Source organism: Haliaeetus leucocephalus, unplaced genomic scaffold, assembly GCF_000737465.1.
Source record: "Haliaeetus leucocephalus isolate CR32 unplaced genomic scaffold, Haliaeetus_leucocephalus-4.0 Scaffold229, whole genome shotgun sequence".
NCBI lineage: Eukaryota > Metazoa > Chordata > Aves > Accipitriformes > Accipitridae > Haliaeetus > Haliaeetus leucocephalus.
The window spans coordinates 4345888-4364427 of NW_010972665.1; the positions used below are offsets into that span (position 1 = coordinate 4345888).

Consider the following 18540-nt stretch of genomic DNA (forward strand, 5'->3'; position numbering starts at 1 on the left):
CTGAATGCAAAACCTCTTGAAACTGAATTTGACACTTAAGATACTACATGGCCAATTCTATTCAGTTAAACACCCACAGTGACGCTACAATATTATTATATTTAATAAAAACAGCACTCCTTGTAGGATAATGCTGAACAAAATGCTGTGTACTAGACCTGCCCCTGTACAGCACACTTCCATCTGCCTTACTTAATAGAAGCTGATTTAAAAAGAAGGCAAAATAATTTCCCTGTGTAAATCACCCATAACTGAAACAAGAAAATGGCTTTAGAAAAAAAGTTTTGCTTGCGTAGAAAACCACATTTTTCTAAGTTTAAACACTATTTTTAAATTAAAAGATGCATTATTGGTTTTGATCTTTATCTGTCATCTGCTATATTTTTACTAGCAATAAACAAAAGAGCTGATAAAGTCAAACTGGCTGATTTTCCAATATTTCAGCTTTTGACCTGAAGTAGCATCTAGGTAGAATTTGTAAGAAAGCCTACTTCCAACAAATGCCTGTGCAGTTTTGAAGACAAGATAACCTTAGATAGTTGGAACCTAAAATACCAAGAAAATTCAAATTCTTTGGCTTCATATCCCTTTATACATATCATATCAGAGAAGTAAGATCAGTAGACAGATTTAGAGCAAAATGTTTTGTGACTAACATAAGCCTATATAAAATTTGCAAACACAATGTACTGATTTTTTCAAAAAGAATTAAAAACTAAATGCCCAAATGAAAAAAGTGCACTCCAAAGTTTAATAGCAGCTTATTTAACAGTGCTCCATATTAAAAAGTTCCCTGAACAGAATAAATTGGGAAAACCAGCAGAAAGATCCAAAAACATATACTTATAAAGAACAAGCAAATACTGCCCTCTGAGCATCATTAGCTTTATTGGCAAAGACTTTCTGGCAATCCGTCAGGTACACCACTGCAGTGCAAGTAGTTACGGAGGAGTCAATAACTCCAGAGACACTTTTGTGATGCAGAGAAATGTCCTTCCATTTATGTACTGGATTTTCTCTGCTGTGTTTCTATTTTTATTTTATTATTTAGAATTTGAGATAGTATGATACTAAACACTGCTGAAGGCGATAACAAAGTTAATGAATGCTAAGTGTCTGGGGGTCAGCAGTGAATCACGAATAAGCCCTGCATAATGTAAGCATAGACACTAAAAATACAGAAGTACTACAGAACCTTAGGCATTCAAAAAAATTATGTGAAACAAGTGGCAAAAAGTGGCAAACTATGAAAGATACTACTTCCTTAAGTCAATATTGTATGAAACTCTGCCAGATGGTATAAATATCCTGCACTCCAAAACCTCATAAAAAGCCTTAAACACTTCAGCTGGAAGAACACTTATCTCTGTATCCCAAATTTTCCTTCTCTACATGTCACCTGACTTTGTATGGCAAATTACTGCAATTGCAAAAATTGAATAGTGGATTAAGGAACAGACTGAGGTGGAATATAACATTGTTGCAAACTATTATCCATCCAAGTGTTACTTCTGAAATGTCATATAAGCAGGAAGGTCAGAATTTTGCTTAGATCAGTATCTGAAGCACAGAAGCACAAGAAGTAATCTTACCTAATCCCAATGGATTTTTGGCCTATCAGGTGATGGTCAAGCAGTTCATCTAAATAAACGTATTAATGAAGTTTCCCTTTTTGAGTTTGGAATTATAAGAAGAGTGAAAATCAAATCCTCTCTTGACTTTTCTTAGATTCATATATATAAAGTTGAGCAAAGGAACTGCCAAAAGATTATTGAAAGGATATGAATGATCTGGTTTATATAAGCCTCCGTTATCAGTTGAGTACCTAAGTTCATTCAGAACTCTCTGATATTCAGTAAGAACAGCCACTATATGAACTTTCTAAAGTCTTGTATGGAATTCCTAACTTCTAATCTTTCTAGTGAAATCCCAACTATCTTTGCAGCTTATATCAATTCCAGCCTCAACAGGATTTGCTTATGACTAATTCAGTCTTGCAAAAAGGCCAGGAGGAACATGGCTAGTTTGGGGGTTTTTAATTACTTAAACTTCATAATGCATCTTCTCTTAATTCCACATAAACCAAGCCTCATGCACCACAGAGCACACTAGACCACTGGTGCTGAATTAATGAGAGCTACATGGACATCTCAGTACATTTAGTCCAGGGTTTAGAAGATAAAAGAGATCCTTAAAGCTGTGTTACAGAAGTTAGATGCTTAGAAATACAAAATGAGCTAAAGCTAAAAAACGGTTGCCAGAAATCATAAAACTTATGTTAAAATTACCAGAATATAAACTCTCATCTTCTAGGTATAAGGACTTCTGGTTTGGGACTTATGCAGATATTATTTATATTAAAGTATAAAATACTGTAAACAACAAGCACTGAAAAATCAAAGTTGAGAAGATCACAACCTGCAACAACATTACTCAGATTCAAATTAATAAAAAAAACCAAAACAGTTACCAAGAAATGAGTGAAAAAAGGTATCGGGGAAAAACTACAGGATAATGTATAATGAATAGATTGAATGCCTACAAGGTTCTGTACAAGTTAACATACTATCTTGGAGCCAAGACATGAAATTTTATTTTCAACTGGTCTTTAAGCTGACTTTTAAAGATAAGAAACAATTAGTTAAATAAAAATATTAACCTAATCTCTCATATTACCACTCAGGAAAGTGTACAGGTTACTTACATGCTATAGATAGCTCAGGAAAATTTGGAAAGCATCTACCTAATGTTAATACAATGATCTTTTTGGACACTACAAGTAGCATTTTTAAATGCCCCTCATGCAAAGGAATACAAATGCCAGAAGACAGCATAAGTGAATTATGGGTTCCCTAAACAGTTTGAGGGAAAGAGCTTTCTTCTTTCAGAACATTATTCCGCATTCTATTAAAGACAAAATTGTACAGTCTGGGTAGCCTTCATTTGAGCAGAAGGGACTTAATCACAGAGTATGAAAGACCACTGAAACCATTAAAGAACACAAGAGCAGTCATAAAGTAATTAAACTGAAAGAAAACATTAGAGTGGTTTTTCACATAATATCCGGATGTTGAGAACATGTTGTGATTAGACAGGAAAGGATATGGAGAGAAGAAAATTACATAATATCTTTACAAAAAAAATGCAAAGTGTTTGGCTGTTAAGAAGAATTGCAGTGATTTATTTTTTAGCATACATCCCATATACTTTATATTACTATCCTTGAGGGAGTATGACTGTATGAAATATGAGTGAAAAATTTAAAATCAGTTATTATAAACTACTTAGAATTTTAGCAGTCCATCTATTCCAAAATGACATTCTGTGTTTCTGAATCACTAAATTTGGCAGACTATGATCATGAACGTTTATGGATCGATGCCCAGAAAAAACATGAAATAGAACATTAAGTGATGATGACAATAGACAACTTGGGTATATCAGATAATGTAAAGTCTAGCTGCTTATGTTCCTTTGTATAATACATGCGGGGAAAAAAAAATAAATGGTTTACACCATGGAAATGTCTATCTGAAAAACACATGCTGAAGAATATTAATATACCTTTAGAAGTTCTAAATATTGTAACCACAAAAGAATACTAAGAGGGTTTCATTGAAGGGAGGGTTGTCTATATGACTTCATCTTGGCAGACAAGGAAAAAGTGATTATGGAATTCAAATTTAGGTTGTTTAAATGAAAATACCTATTACATTTACTGTTCATGGAAAAAAAGAAAAAGAAAAAAAAAGAAAAAAAAAACCCCACAAAACCCCAAAACCAAACAACAGAAGTCCAAAACAGTAATATATCATTTGTGTTTAAAAACATCAAATATCAAAAAGAAGAAAGTGTTTATGAACTATGTTAACCAAAACCAGACTTAATGCATTGCAAATAAAATACATTTTAATTATAGCATTCTATTACTAGCAGCATGGTAGATATTTCAGTAATAATGGAGAAAAGGCAGAAGTGTCCCAGATCTATTTTATTTTATAACTGAGAAAAAGCTAATCATGTAATGATGGCATACTTGCCTTTCTAATGTGACTAAGAAGAATGCTAATAAAAACATCCATTAAGCCAGACATTTTTAAATCATCACGTCTGGGCAACTTGCATCCAATAGTTTTAAAAACTCACTCTGTGGTCTACTTACTGTTGGTTTTCAGTGAGTCTGGCACATATAGTTTATAGAAGTTCCAGAAATATTTAAGAAAGTTAATGTTATTTCCATATGTTTAAAAGAAGTAACCATAGGCCTATTAATCACTTAGACAAAACAAAGAATTCTGCTATGAAGTAATTAAGTGGTCAAGGTAAAGAATTATATTTAACTATATATTTTAGAAAAATATCCTGTCCCATTGGTTTTTCCATTAAATATCATATTTGAGTGATAAAGCTATAAATACTGATGTAATTTACTCAGCATTGCCATGGCACTCATTAAATGGACCAAGAACCATTGAAATGAATCTGGCATGTCTTCCCTGGGAGTCTTCTCAGGCATGTGTTCCTGATCTTAAGTTATTTAATACTCCTATTAATATTCTGGAGGAAAAGTAAAATCCATGCTAATAAAGTTAACCGATGATACTAGAGGATGTAATGCTTAATAATGAAGAGAAGAAGCTAGTGACAAGCACGGCTTAGGATCATGTGTAAAGCAGGATGGCAATAAACTATATGCATTTGTTCATAGGTAACTATAAGCTTAAGACTGGATTTTTTTTCTACTAAAGCTGCATTCTTGCTCTATCAAATTTTTCTTCTCAGAAGGAGACAGGAGGAGAAAAGATGCAAGAGGTCAAAGCAGTCCAGCCAGCCAGCCAGATAAAATGGGAATCACTTTTATTTAAGGCAATATAACTGGTATCAGGTACAATAGTAACTTGCAATAGCTCCTCAACATTCAGAGAGTAATACTACTTTGGGGCTAAGCCTGCCACTCATTCACACAGGAAAAATCAAGGTACCTCCCCTACCTATGGCCCCTCCCAAGCAGAGTAGAATAGAAAACAGAATGAATTTAGGGTCAGTTTGCTACACAGTGTTAAGTAACACTCACAGACAGTGATAGACTGGGAAGAGAAGATGATTTAAATTGTCCAGTTTACTTTGAATTCAGAGTTGTAGGGAAGCAAGCACTCAGTTTCTGTGAACATCAGCTAGGTGACAGGAACTAATGACACTTGAGACTAGTACTGTCATTGTGTTTCTCCTCTGCTCCAGTGTCTTTTGGCTAACTTGTTTGACTTCTCATCAGTGAAGGAGAGAGAAAGAGAAGCATATTTTCACAATTGCATGCAACAACTTTCATAAGAATTCGTTGTGGATGTTATGACAAAGACATATTTGTCACAAGGTTACCTTTTGCTATTAATATTGTAACAACTCAAAAGCCTGTTGTGAAATATCACTTTTAACTCGTACCCTGTAAAAACATACATGCTCTGTGAAAACTGACCTGATTAAGCTATCTGGAAGAAAGTAAAATTTTTGTCTTTAATATAATACAAATGTGATACAGTGCATTCAATGACATATGATTGACAAATCACCAAGCTGACTGAGTATTCAGAACCATTCCCATCAAATTCATTCTGATACCTGTTTGAAGGCATTTGAAGTGTACAAAGAAATGTTACTGCACAGAAAAGTAGTGCATATGCACTTATACATAAAATACAATTCTACTGGGAAATTTTACAGAATTTAGCTTCTATCATATAATTTATAATGTACGTAAAATGACACAAAATGCAAGCTGTATAAAATACACTAGAATCTTAAGAAATATTGTAGAATTTGGATGTGCATTCAAAGTTTTCGCCAGCAGATGGCAGAAATGCACAATACTTAGCCAACAAAATCATTGACAATGATTGCAAATTTAAGGTGCTAAGAAAGGGATAGTTTTGAGACCTGTGGATGCATCGAAAGACGGTAAATTTTTATAAAGTTTTGGAGCCCATAATTTCTCTCTCACACTGGTAATCCCTACAAATTAGTTATGAAAGTACTTCTTTGTGTTAGTATAGCTAAGGTACTGCTCTACGTTTCATTAAAAAAAAATACGTTTTCCAAAAGGAATAAAGTGTTCTGCGGATTCAAATATGGTTTCAGGCTGAGCTGTTCCGTAGAGGTTATGTTAAAAAACCTACAGGGTATTGAAACAAATGTTTTCATGTCACCGATTTTTAACTAAAGCTTCATCCTGAAGCACACTTGCTGAATGGCCAGGAGGCATTCACACCATCAGCTTAACTATCTTAATAAGACGCACTGCTTTTTCTCCAAAGCCATCTATCTCCTTTCACAGGGGGAAACCAGTTTTGTTCTCTGACTCACAAAAATACCTGAATGTCTACCAGAGATGTTGGAAACAGTCTTTTCAGACCAGGAGTTGATACTGAGACCACAAGCCTCATCCAAAATTAATTGAGAATTCTGTAACAGGACCTGGACAGAATTTGAGCAAGGACTGGAAAAAAAGATCCTCTCTTTTCCATAATTATGCTAATCACCACACAGAAAGATTTGTTCTTGTATTGGGTTTGTGTGGCAAGGTTTTGGTAGCAGGGGTGGCTTCAGTTAGAAGCTGCTGGAAGCTTCCCTTGTGTCCAATAGAGCCAATGCCAGCTGGCTTCAAGACGGACGCACTTCCGGCCAAGGCCAAGCCAATCAGTGATAGTGGTAGCACCTCTGAGATAACAAATTTAAAAAGGAAAAAAAGTTGCGGGGCACGCAGAAACAGCAGCCGGAGAGAGGAGTGAGAACATGTAAGAGAAACAACCCTGCAGACCCCATGTCAGTGAAGAAGGAGGGGGAGGACATGCTCCAGGAACCAGAGCAGAGATTCCCCTGCAGCCCGTAGGAAAGACCATGGTGAGGCAGGCTGTTCCCCTGCAGCCCATGGAGGGCCACAGTGGAGCAGATCTCCACCTGCAGCCCAGGGAGGACCCCATGCTGGAGCAGGTGGATGCCCGAAGGAGGCTGTGACCCTGTGGGAAGCCCACACTGGAGCAGGCTCCCGGCAGGACCTGCGGATCTGTGGAAAGAGGAACCGACGATGGAACAGGTTTTCTGCCAGGACTTGTGACCTTGTGGGGGACCCACGCTGGAGCAGTCTGTGCCTGAAGGACTGAAGCCTGTGGAAGGGACCCATGCTGGAGCAGTTCGTGAAGAACTGCAGCCCGTGGGAAGGGCCCACGTTGGAGAAGTTTGCGGAGGACTTCCTCCTGTGGGAGGGACCCCATGCTGGAGCAGGGGAAGAGTGTGATGAGTCCTCCCCCTGAGGAGGAAGGAGCGGCAGAGACAACGTGTGATAAACTGACCGTAACTCCCATTCCCCATCCCCCTGCACCGCTGGAGGAGGTAGGTAGAGAATCCAGGATTGAAGTTGTGCCTGGGAAGAAGGGAGGGGTGGAGGGAAGGTGTTTTGAGATTTGGTTTTATTTCTCATTACCCTGCTCTGGTTGATTGGTAATAAATTGAGTTAATTTTCCCCAAGCTGAGTCTGTTTTGCCCATGACAGTAATTGGTGAGTGATCTCTCCTGTCCTTATCTCGACCCACAAGCCCTTTGATATATTTTCTCTCCTCTCTCCAGCTGAGGGAGGGCAGTGATAGAACTGCTTTGGTGGGCACCTGGCATCCAGCCAGGGTTAACGTACCACAGTTCTCTATGTTATGCATGTGTCTATGTTTGCATCTGTTGTCTGTCTTCTTTTCCCCACTGTAAATCTTGAATTATTTTCTGAAAAAAATGGCACCGCTTCAGCAGCAGCCTAGACTAAAAGGGATGTCAGGGAAGAAGGATAATGAAAAAATCTTCCTGATGATAGAATCTATTCTATAGAATCAAACAGTTTCTATCACTTGAAATTTTGTAGAGTAAAACAGATGAAGCACATGGCCAGGAAAAGGAAATGGATTGTTTAGTAGGTCTTTTCTACCTTTAATTTCTGTGATTCAATACTATGAGACACTATCAAATACATATATTAAGCTTTATTTAAATCACTGTAGTTATAAGGCTGATTGTTCCTCATTCATATATCCTTGTAAAGGTGAAGCCAAGATCATATTTTACATGTTTAATCTTCCTCTAGCAATACCATCCTGTCAAGGCAATTTATTCCAATACAGTCTGCTCACAAAATCAGTATTTCCTTTTTCATAAGCATACAAGTACATGATAAAAGGCATTTCAGTTATTTGAAGTGCCTTTGCTATCACAGAAGATATAACAGTTTTAAGTGGTGTGAAGTAGACGTGGCACTTCAGGACATGGTTTAGTGGGCATGGTTGATGGTTGGACTCGATGATCTTGAAGGTCTTTTCCAACCTAAATGATTCTATGATTCTATAAGTGTTTGTAAATCATTACTGAATACAACTGGAAGATGTTCATTTGTTGCAGGGCTCTCCAACTTTCCAGACTGCAAGCTATCCGAAGAAACAAAGATCTGAATCTGAAACTTAGCTATAATACTCAGATAATGATAACTTTTTGTTAAAAAAAAAAAATGAGATTTACCATGGCATTATTTGTCCCATTGCAAATTTTTTGTTTTCATCCAACAACCTCTTTAGTCTACCTTCACTTAAACTGTCAAGACAGTATCCAGACTCAGCAATGCACTGAAATCATTTGGCTGAAATTAACTGTCAAAATTACCTGTAAAATGTCGAGAGCCAGAAACTCCACCCTTTCTGTTATCATTCTTCCCTTGGGAAGATTCTCTGTTCTCCACAGAAGCCTGCACTTGAGGTGGAGAGCTGTCCTTCTATCACTATCAGAAAGTTTCTGGTACAGTGTTGTGCAAGAAATATGATTTCGTAAAGCATAGCTTTAATTTATGTGTAAGTACCTCAAATTCTACTGTTTGCAAAACAGCATTGAAAAAATGTCAGGGGGGTCTAGATGCAAATAAACATCAGAAAACACAGAATCATAGAATCATTTAGGTTGGAAAAGACCTTCAAGATCATTCAGTCCAACCATCAATGATGCCCACTAAACCATGTCCTGAAGTGCCACGTCTACACGCTTTTTGAATACCTCCAGGGATGGTGACTCAAAGACTCCCCTGAGCAGCCTATTCCAATACCTGACAACCCCTTCAGTAGAGAAATTTTTCCTAATATCCAATCTAAACCTCCCCTGCCTCAACTTGAGGCCATTTCCTCTTGTCCTATCACTTGTTACTTGGGAGAAGAGACCAACAGCCACGTCGTTACAACCTCCTTTCAGGTAGTTGTAGAGAGTGATAAGGTCTCCCCTCAGCCTCCTTTTCTCCAGGCTAAACAACCCCAGTTCCCTCAGCTGCTCCTCATAAGACTTGTGCTCCAGGCCCCTCACCAGCTTCACTGCCCTCCTCTGGCCATGCTCCAGCAACTCAATGTCTGTCTTGTAGTGCAGGGCCCAAAACTGAACACAGTACTCGAGGTGCGGCCTCACCAGTGCCGAATACAGGGGAACAATCACCTCCCTGCTCCTGCTGGCCACACTATTTCTGATACAGGCCAGGATGCCATTGGCCTTCTTGGCCACCTGAGCACACTGCTGGCTCATATTCTGCTGGCTGTCAACCAGCACACCCAGGTCTTTTTCTGCCAGGCAGCCTTCCAGCCACTCTTCCCCAAGCCTGTAGCGCTGCATGGGGTTGTTATGACCAAAGTGCAGGACCTGGCACTTGGTCTTGTTGAACCTCATACAATTGGCCTCAGCCCATCAATCCAGCCTGTCCAGATCCCTCTGTAGAGCTTTCCCACCCTTGAGTAGATCAAGCCTCCGTCCCAACTTGGTGTCATCTGCAAGCTTGCTGAGGGTGCACTCGATCCCCTCATCCAGGTCATTGATAAAGATATTAAACAGAACCGGCCCCAATACTGAGCCCTGAGGAACACCACTTGTGACCCACCGCCAACTGGATTTAACTCACTGATGTTTGTATCTGTACACTTTTAAAGTCAGAGCATAAGAACTTTTTATACCGACTGTCAAAGCAATGTATATCACCGAATTACAAATTCATTAAAATTTTCTTCCCTTTCTCTGCTCCGCCCCAATATTTCAATATGTAGATCATTCCATGTGCCAGCTGTATTCTGCTTATGTACTTCCTTTTCTTATACTACCTTATGCTAGCAAAAATGATACCCTAGAAATCCTAAAGGATTTATCAAATCTAAAAATGTGATATTTTGCAGGTTTAAAGTGCTGATCTGCTTTCGGCTGTACATTAGACAGTTAAAACCCTACCATTCCTAGAAAACTTGAGATGGAAAAGCACAATCTGATCTATCTTGCATATTGAATTTTGTTTGCATATGGGAATCTAGATGGAAGATTTGATTTGAAACAATATCCTTCATGAATACTGATTGAAAATTTCATTTATATACAGCATTTTGAGATACAAAAATACATTTTATGAACAACTGAACACAAAAGAAGTGGGGAAAGTGGAAGGTTTCACTTACTAAGAGTTACGTAATAGCTGAATTGTGGCATTTCTGAACTAGCATACGAAAAACAAAAAACCCACTAGCTTTCCACTATAGTACATTAAAAGATGATACACATTCAAACCACATGTCCTCTGCTATACTTCACATCTTTCTACGAGCATTTAGTGCTCTGAAGGCAAAGTTTATTTTTGATTTAGGATGGTTTGGGTTTTTTAAATACTGTTTAAACAGTGCATTCGTACTTTATTGTCAGTTAGCTAAACCAGGACAGTTCTTGTGAAATCAGGAAGTCAGGGAGCAATGTTCTGGTGACTTTCACTCTGTCTAGTAGTCAGTTGAACTCATGACAGCTGACTGACATGAATCAATAGTGAAATAAACTGGAAAGACCCTGATGCACAATACATTCCAGACAAAGTATTGTATTGAAGCTCCTAAATGATCTTGAAATTTAAGGTACATAAAGGAATCCTACTTAATCAGTAACAAATTCTTAAAACATGCAAAGAATTATTGGAATACACTGAAGTCTGAACCTGTGAAATGATTTTCACATTGCCTAACATTAAGCACTCCCTATTTACTTGCCTTGCTAAAAGGCTAACCTCCCTGCAATTCCTATTTCCACAGGGACACTTGGTGCAGGAACCAGAACTTATGTGTTCTGAATCATGCTCTACACAAGGATATCTCTCTCAATTACAAAAATTATATAAAAGGAAAAGTAGGCATCTAACCTGAAACTGTAAATAATATGGTCCAAACACCCTCCTTCCCCCTCCACTCACACACCGAGTCCTAAAAGTGTGTCCAAAGTATTTGAGTTCCACAGGCAGAGTAAATTTTTCCATCTTTTTAAAAGTTATAAAGGAATAGATAATCTTCATTAATACACTTCAGTGTATTTGCTTAAAAACTCTTTCATCACAGCATCTCAAAATAGTAACTTGCTGATCCAAATTACAACTATGTCAGGGACCCCAATAATTCACATTTTTTAATTAGTGTATTATTTCACTAAGGATGATTTTCCCTAAAGTGAAAACCCCTCTGGAATAAACACAGTGGAAGCAGGTGCAAAGCTCAAACACTGTAAATATGTCACTCCTAAGATGACTACATAAAAAAAATTTAAAATTCCGTGCTTCAGCAGGTGATAAATGTCTCGGGAGGATTCCATAAGAAAAGAGGTAAAGTGGGACTATAAACAAGAAATCAAGAAAAAGCAACATTGGTGTAATTAAGAGAGCTGGAAATCCTTTCAGCCCTATGAATAAATATAAGTACAATGCTTAACTCTGCTTGCAAAATTACATAAATCTTGTAAAAACTATCCAGCAGAAGCTGCTAAATGGGCAAACTCTCTCATTATTACTGTTGGTACTGTTAGATTGCTGTGTCACCATGAGTCAGTCAATTATGCAGTCACTGTCACAAAGAGTATTCATCTCAAATAATTATCTTTTTGTCTCATTTCCCAAATTTTGCAGTTTTGCTATTTTCTCATTTCATATTCCTCTTCTGTGGATCCTGTAATTCTAGTTTTTGCTCTTACACAGCCTTCATCTCCAATAATTTCAATCTCAAAGTTCTCAGAAACTCTGATATGTTGCATTCAAGTGTGAAAATACATGCCTTTAATTCACATAATGCAAAGAATCTGGGATTGAGTTATAGCTAGTGAAATCAGGGACAATGAGTGCCTGTCTTTCTGGAGAAATGGATTGTCAAATTGTGAAGTTTCATATATTGTCTAAAGACATGGTATTCACAATGTATGCCATTTTTAGGAAGCTTTCCCTGAATAAAAACTCCCAAATTTTGACCTTCATTTTACTTAACTAGAGAGAATATGCAATTTGCACAAGAAACTTCATGTGTCACATTATAGGTGTTCTTTAATTGATATATTTTGTCTGCTCTGCTTCACTTTTTATTCCCTTTTACATGTTGCATATTCTTTTCTAATGCATTCCTAGTAGTCCCACACAAGTGTCTAAACAAATCTTCCAACTCTGTTGTTTCAGTGGATTTAAAATTTCGCTTTATTAGCTCAAAATGTGAAGAAAATTTGTTGATTTCATTGTTGACAGTGATTCATGGCAATCCAGCTCAGTGAATGAATGGTCTGGATCACCTGTTCAGGTTGTAAGCTGAGACAATTACATGAAATTCACCATTTTATAAAAACAGCCTCATGTTACACAGTACTTCCAAGCTGGCATTCACCACCACTTAGAATAGAAGATTATATTAATGAATCAAGAACAAAATGGACTTAGTAAGTGCTTTTTCTGACATAACCCGCCTGTCTGCTGAAATGGCAAATTCACTGCAAAAAGAACTTTGGTAACATTCTTCTGCTTACACGATGCCACAAGATGAAGAAATTCTCCATCAAAATGTGAAGCTTAAGTATTTTTATAACAGCTATTAAAAGATATTTTACTTACCCAGCCAACTTCTGTTTAAATATACTGACACAAACACTGGAGGGACCGTGAAGAAATCTACTACTGAGTTAACTTCTAGCCAAAACCATAGCTTGTCATTGGCTGCTATGAACTGAAAAAAAAGAAAGGGAGGATGAAAGAATCAGATTATGCTCATGGTGGTTGCAAGTATGTGCAATATTTTCCATTCTAAAATATTAAATTCCAAAGTTAGTGGACAAGTAACTGATGTTTTAGGTCAGTCCAGACAAAACAGCATGTCTCATTGGAAAGAAGTCGGTATTGTGTGTTGCTTGATGACCACATTGAGATTAAAATGAAAGGTCTAACTAAAAAGACAGATTATCTATATGATGAGTTGTAATATCTGTGCTAAAAAAACATTTTCTTCACATTTATTAACAATGTATCAGTAATATTAGAAAAGTGTAGGTAAGTATAAAATATTTCAAAGTAATATTTCACTTCAATATTTCACTTTTGCTCTAGCACACCAAACATGTTGGTAGTAGTCTCACCATGTACTTGCTGTTCACGGGTTTCTAAATACATGATAGTTTACAAAGTCCCATTATCATCCTATCCAGACATAATCACCAGGATGACTCCTACAAGGCATAATTCAGGACTGCAGCAGGACTTCAATCCTTTGAATTGTGCCATGGATGAGGTCATTTCTCTCTCCTCATCATGAAATCAGCCTAGGGAAACTGGCAAACTTAGATGCCAAGGACATCATCATTTGAACTTGCCTACTCATCTATGTGCTTAAATAAGATCAAACTACTATTCACATTCAAGTAATAATTTAAAAAAATGCTTTATATAAATATGAAATATAAATATACAAATAAATATAAAATTTTAGTGCATCACGAAGACATTTAATGGAGCAGTTTTACTCATATAAGTCTTAAAACCTGGACTAACATATTTCAAAACAGTGCTTGTATTTTTTGACTCACACACATTATCCATTGTCGTTCTTCCAAAGCAAATACTGACATTCTCTAACTATTTCACCCACTTAATCTCCTTGCCTTAGAACTACTTTAAAACTTCTAACAGAAAGTGTTTATGGTGCATACCAACTTTGATGGAATCCCAGATAAATTATTGGAAAGGGGACTCCACTGATGTCAAGAATGTTGAAATCATACTTAAAAAGAAGACAGACAACATGAGCATCCTTTGCCTCAGAGAAGACTCAAAAGCAAAAATAAATTGACTTTTTATTAGTCTGTATTACTCAATATCAATGCTCCACTATGAAAACTGAACAAAAATATCCAGTTTCAGCAGAAGCTTTCTATTCCCTTCTGTTGAACTTAGAGTAGTCAGAATATTTGGAACTAAAAACTTTTTAAGATGTCAGATCAATATTTTCATAACCTGCAATATGTGTTCTAATCAGCATTTTATCTTTCCCCAGGGCACAACCTTTAGGCTTTCAAAAAGGTTAAAGTGTGTTATTCAACAATGAAAACTAAGTCTGTTGACTGTAAAGGCCACTCATACTTTTCTATGGAAGTATTTGAACAGTTATTCATTTAGGTAATTAGCGATTAATAGAAGTCCATTTCATTACAGAGGCAATCCTACCATGCTTGAAGAGATACCTTGTTTTTCTAGAAGCACTAGCACAATTCTGTCGCTTCCAAAGAAGAATTACTTCCATACTTGCCATATCTCTGCCAGACCCTATTGCTTGATTATGTGCTAACTCATGCAGTTTGGACTTAGTCTTCATCAGCAGTTTGCAGACTTCACTTTTGAGTTCTCACATAGTTGGATACTAGCCAACAAAAATTTTAAAATGAATATATGCGTGTTTGAATACAAATATCTTCTAGAACTGAATATATGGTAATATTTATATGATTTTGAGTTGCAACATCATTTCAGGGAGAACAGATGGAGAAGGATGAGATTTTAAAATATTTCTTCAAATACTTTAATTTGCCAGTGAGTCCTCATAGGAGATATTTATCAGAAAAAAACCCCAACAAAAAACCCCAACATAAAATAGCTAAAAGTATGAGATGCTTATTACATAACTAGGAAACTCATTATCGATCCAATTCTTGCATCCGCACAACCAAGTATCACCGTTTCCCCAGGAACTCCTGTTTAGTTCAGCAGGACTTCTTGGAGAGCTGAAGTTACAGCTATATTAGCATTTTGACTTAGATAAGGAGTACTAATCTGAAGTGAATCCTTATCATCCCCATTTACCATACTTCAGTTTGCATCACAAAGCAGTTTTGGATAACACAAAGATTTGTTTTGGTTGAAACTAAAACTGAAAATGGTGTTCTAGCAGTGCAACTCACATACTGTAACTGCTGAAGTGCATTCAGTCCACAGGACCAGAATGGACTCTACAGTACTCTCTCTCCCTTCCAAAAAACATACAGTGTGGATATGACAGTATTAGCATCAGCTGTCAGTAAATTCTCATTTACTGTGCTCTGCTTCTTGATAATGTAATCCAAGTTACTGCTTTGAGTAAGTAAGAGTGTCCAATACATAATTTTAATTCTCTTGGTAAGAACATACAACCTTATCACTAGCACAAAATTTACAAAGCATTTGGATACTTCTAAAAAAAGGTTCTTGGAAGTTCACAAATACCATGCATTGCATCTGTTATGTCAAAAAGTTAACCTATATTGCAGGCCTGGTGGACATCTAAAAAAGCTCCCCAAATCTTTAAGAATTAGGGGCTATTACACTGCATGCTTTTAAAATACAGCTTAGAATGCATGCATAGTAGTGTAAATACTGAAGGAATTTACCTATTTAGCTAAATAGATAGACACTGTACCTAGACTAGGTAATGAAATAACGCAGATTTGCAACAAAATTCCTTATTATTAGAAAAAGTTGGTTAAGTTGGTCAGAAGTGAAATAGGAGGAACTCAACCATCATTGTGACATAGAAGCTCCAGTGATTCAGGAGCAAAATGGACAAAGGAAGATCAGGAAGCAATACTTGTATCAAATTTAAAGACTAATGTGGCAGGCTTTCTGCTCACATGAAGTTTTCCTTGTAGTTCTGTTATGTTTGAGGCCTTTTCCCCCTGATTTTCCAATTAACAACAAGCAAAGTTAGTTTTCAAAGTATATTTAAAAAAAAAAACAACACAACAACCAACCAACAAAAAAAACCCCCAACAGCTTGAATTCCAAGCATTACTGTCTGGAACTTTTAAAAGTGCCTACCTGTTTCAGATGTCCCAACTTTCAGATCCTGCAACAGCATTACTGGATTTTCAGAAAGTGGTAAGTATATTCTAAGTATATACATTTCAGCATGTTGACTAGTATTTACAGCTTCTGCAAAGCATTCATTAGCAGTCTGGGAAAGTGGAAGTGCATAAAACTGAATACAGCAGCTCTACCAGCTGTAACCTCAACCTTTGACTGCCAAAGACCTGTCTAGCAGCAGAGGAATAGATCAAGCATTCACTAGTCTTGCTGAGGTAGTTACGACTCCATTGATAACAATGCAACTAGATTCCACGTCACTGACCAGCACTGAACTATAAGAGTTTTCACTTTCTACCACATGAGAACATTCTGGAACAGATGGCTTAGCTTATAAACTATCAGTCTCCTTAGTGATCTTAGATGCTTATTATTATTACCTAAATGTTCCCAATCAAATGTTTTGCTCATACATTTTAGAAATTAGCTTAATTTTGTCCAGCCATTGTAGTCAGGCTTCATTCAAAGACTTTCCCTATCTAATAGCTATATTCTCTCCCTGACTTACGCTATCAAAGACATACTACTTACACGCAAGCCGAAGTAGAGTAGGAAGAACACATTGAAAGCCATGTCGATCTGTAATGTGAAATCTTTGTAGAAATTCTGGCAGGATTCTATTGGGCTATTTGAAAGAAAAAGAAATTGGAGTAAATCGTCAGTATTGAGTTTCTACTCTGGTAAGATTTTTATGCATTTCATTAAGGACCTTGATTCAGAAATCACATTTCTGTTTTCCAGTCATTTACAGGATACAAGCAAGCATTTCAAATGAATTATTTCATTCATTCAGTTAGTCATTCATACAGTCTTTATATTAACCTGTTCAGGTAATATCTGAGAATTAACATGCAGATACCTTTAAGAAAGAACAAGCAGGAGAATACCTCAGGATTCCTTAACCCCACATTAACCCTTAAAGAACTGACTTCTTGCTACAGGAAACATACCTATGATACTTTAGGAACAAACCTAACAAGCACACAGCTACAGTGAAACATTACATGGTTTTAATTCATGTCATAATATAAAACCTTAAAAAAAAAAACATAGTTGCTTAGGAATACATTACCCATTAGCAACCTGGGGTACTTAGTCTTGTACAATCCCTTGTTTATAAGAAGTTGGTTTGTTGTGGTTTTTTTTCCTTTTTCTCACTTCTTTTTTTGTGTATGGCTATTTAATGTACTTTATGTACAGTACTACGAACTGAGTAGAAAAGCAGCATAGCCCACTGGTAAAATTAAATAACAAAATAAATTGAGGAATTTGAAGCAGTACTCTAAGGGTTAATTTATGCATGCAGGTTAATTAAAATACCTTTGTGTGTGTCAGGCAGCCATTGCAAATTCTAGCTTATTATATTATGCTTTATTTAACAGTGGGACAGGTCCAAAGCATACTCTATACAAACTGGTACTTTACAGATACACTTTTATCTAAGGAAGACGATAACTTCCATGAGTGTGATTAGTGATTTATTTGTGAGTTTTCTAAAATTGGTTGGTGAAGCCACAGGGAAATGTTGAAGTCAGACCAAAGTAAAAGTCATGTCCTAATATATGCTGATGTATATACTATATATACATAATGTCCCACCATATATACATATATACACACACATATATTGCAAATGATCATGTATTCATCACAACTGTATTAAAGTGGAAAACTAGAATGTAGATCATTTGATCATTTGGAGCCATAGAAATTATCCTTTCAGGAAAGAAGAAATCCTTTGGCTTCCCAGGTCAAATAAATCACTGAATGTGAACTTAATACCAGTTAGTATAGCAGTAGCTCTGCAAATATAATGCTAGATTGCTCAACAAGCAAGATTCTATGCGTTATGAATGTCAGTTACCTATGTTACGGCATAAAGGAAATTACCTGGGCTACCAGGTCATTACACATGCAGCCAAATTTTCCATTCCTTGTATACATTACAGGTCAAACAAGTTAAATACAGCATGCCCTCTCCTGTCTTTAGACGCATGAATGTATACAGCAAAATTTTCCTTGATGTACAATAGCTTTATGTTTTAAGAACCTTCAGTGCTATAGGAAATTATATTAAAATGGTTTTTAAAAAGCTATTTGCAAAGACATTGACGTTATAAAACATTTCTGTTGTAGTTCAAATAAAATTGATTTACAAAAGCAGGCAGAAGGGAAGAGAAGCCAAACATTAACATATAGGATGGAAGACAGCACCTCACACTTTACAAATACAGCTTTAGCTACAAAAACAGTGGATGTAATCTGAGAACCCAACAGGATCATTTTCTGTATAGCATTATTGAGAGCAAAGGATGTTGTCAAAATAAGGTAGG

General features: G+C 36.6%; 1 protein-coding gene across 14 annotated transcripts in view; it reads right to left on the bottom strand.

Annotated features, from left to right (window-relative positions):
- Positions 1-18540, bottom strand: part of KCNMA1 (potassium large conductance calcium-activated channel, subfamily M, alpha member 1) — a 523274-nt gene that overhangs the window by 192404 nt on the left and 312330 nt on the right. For all 14 annotated transcript variants that reach the window (XM_010567822.1, XM_010567820.1, XM_010567818.1 and 11 more), the window contains exons 4-5: positions 16739-16832; positions 12938-13049 (exon numbers count right to left, since the gene is read on the bottom strand). In XM_010567822.1, the coding sequence (XP_010566124.1) occupies positions 12938-13049; positions 16739-16832 (206 nt within the window). The remainder of the gene's footprint in view (positions 1-12937; positions 13050-16738; positions 16833-18540) is intronic.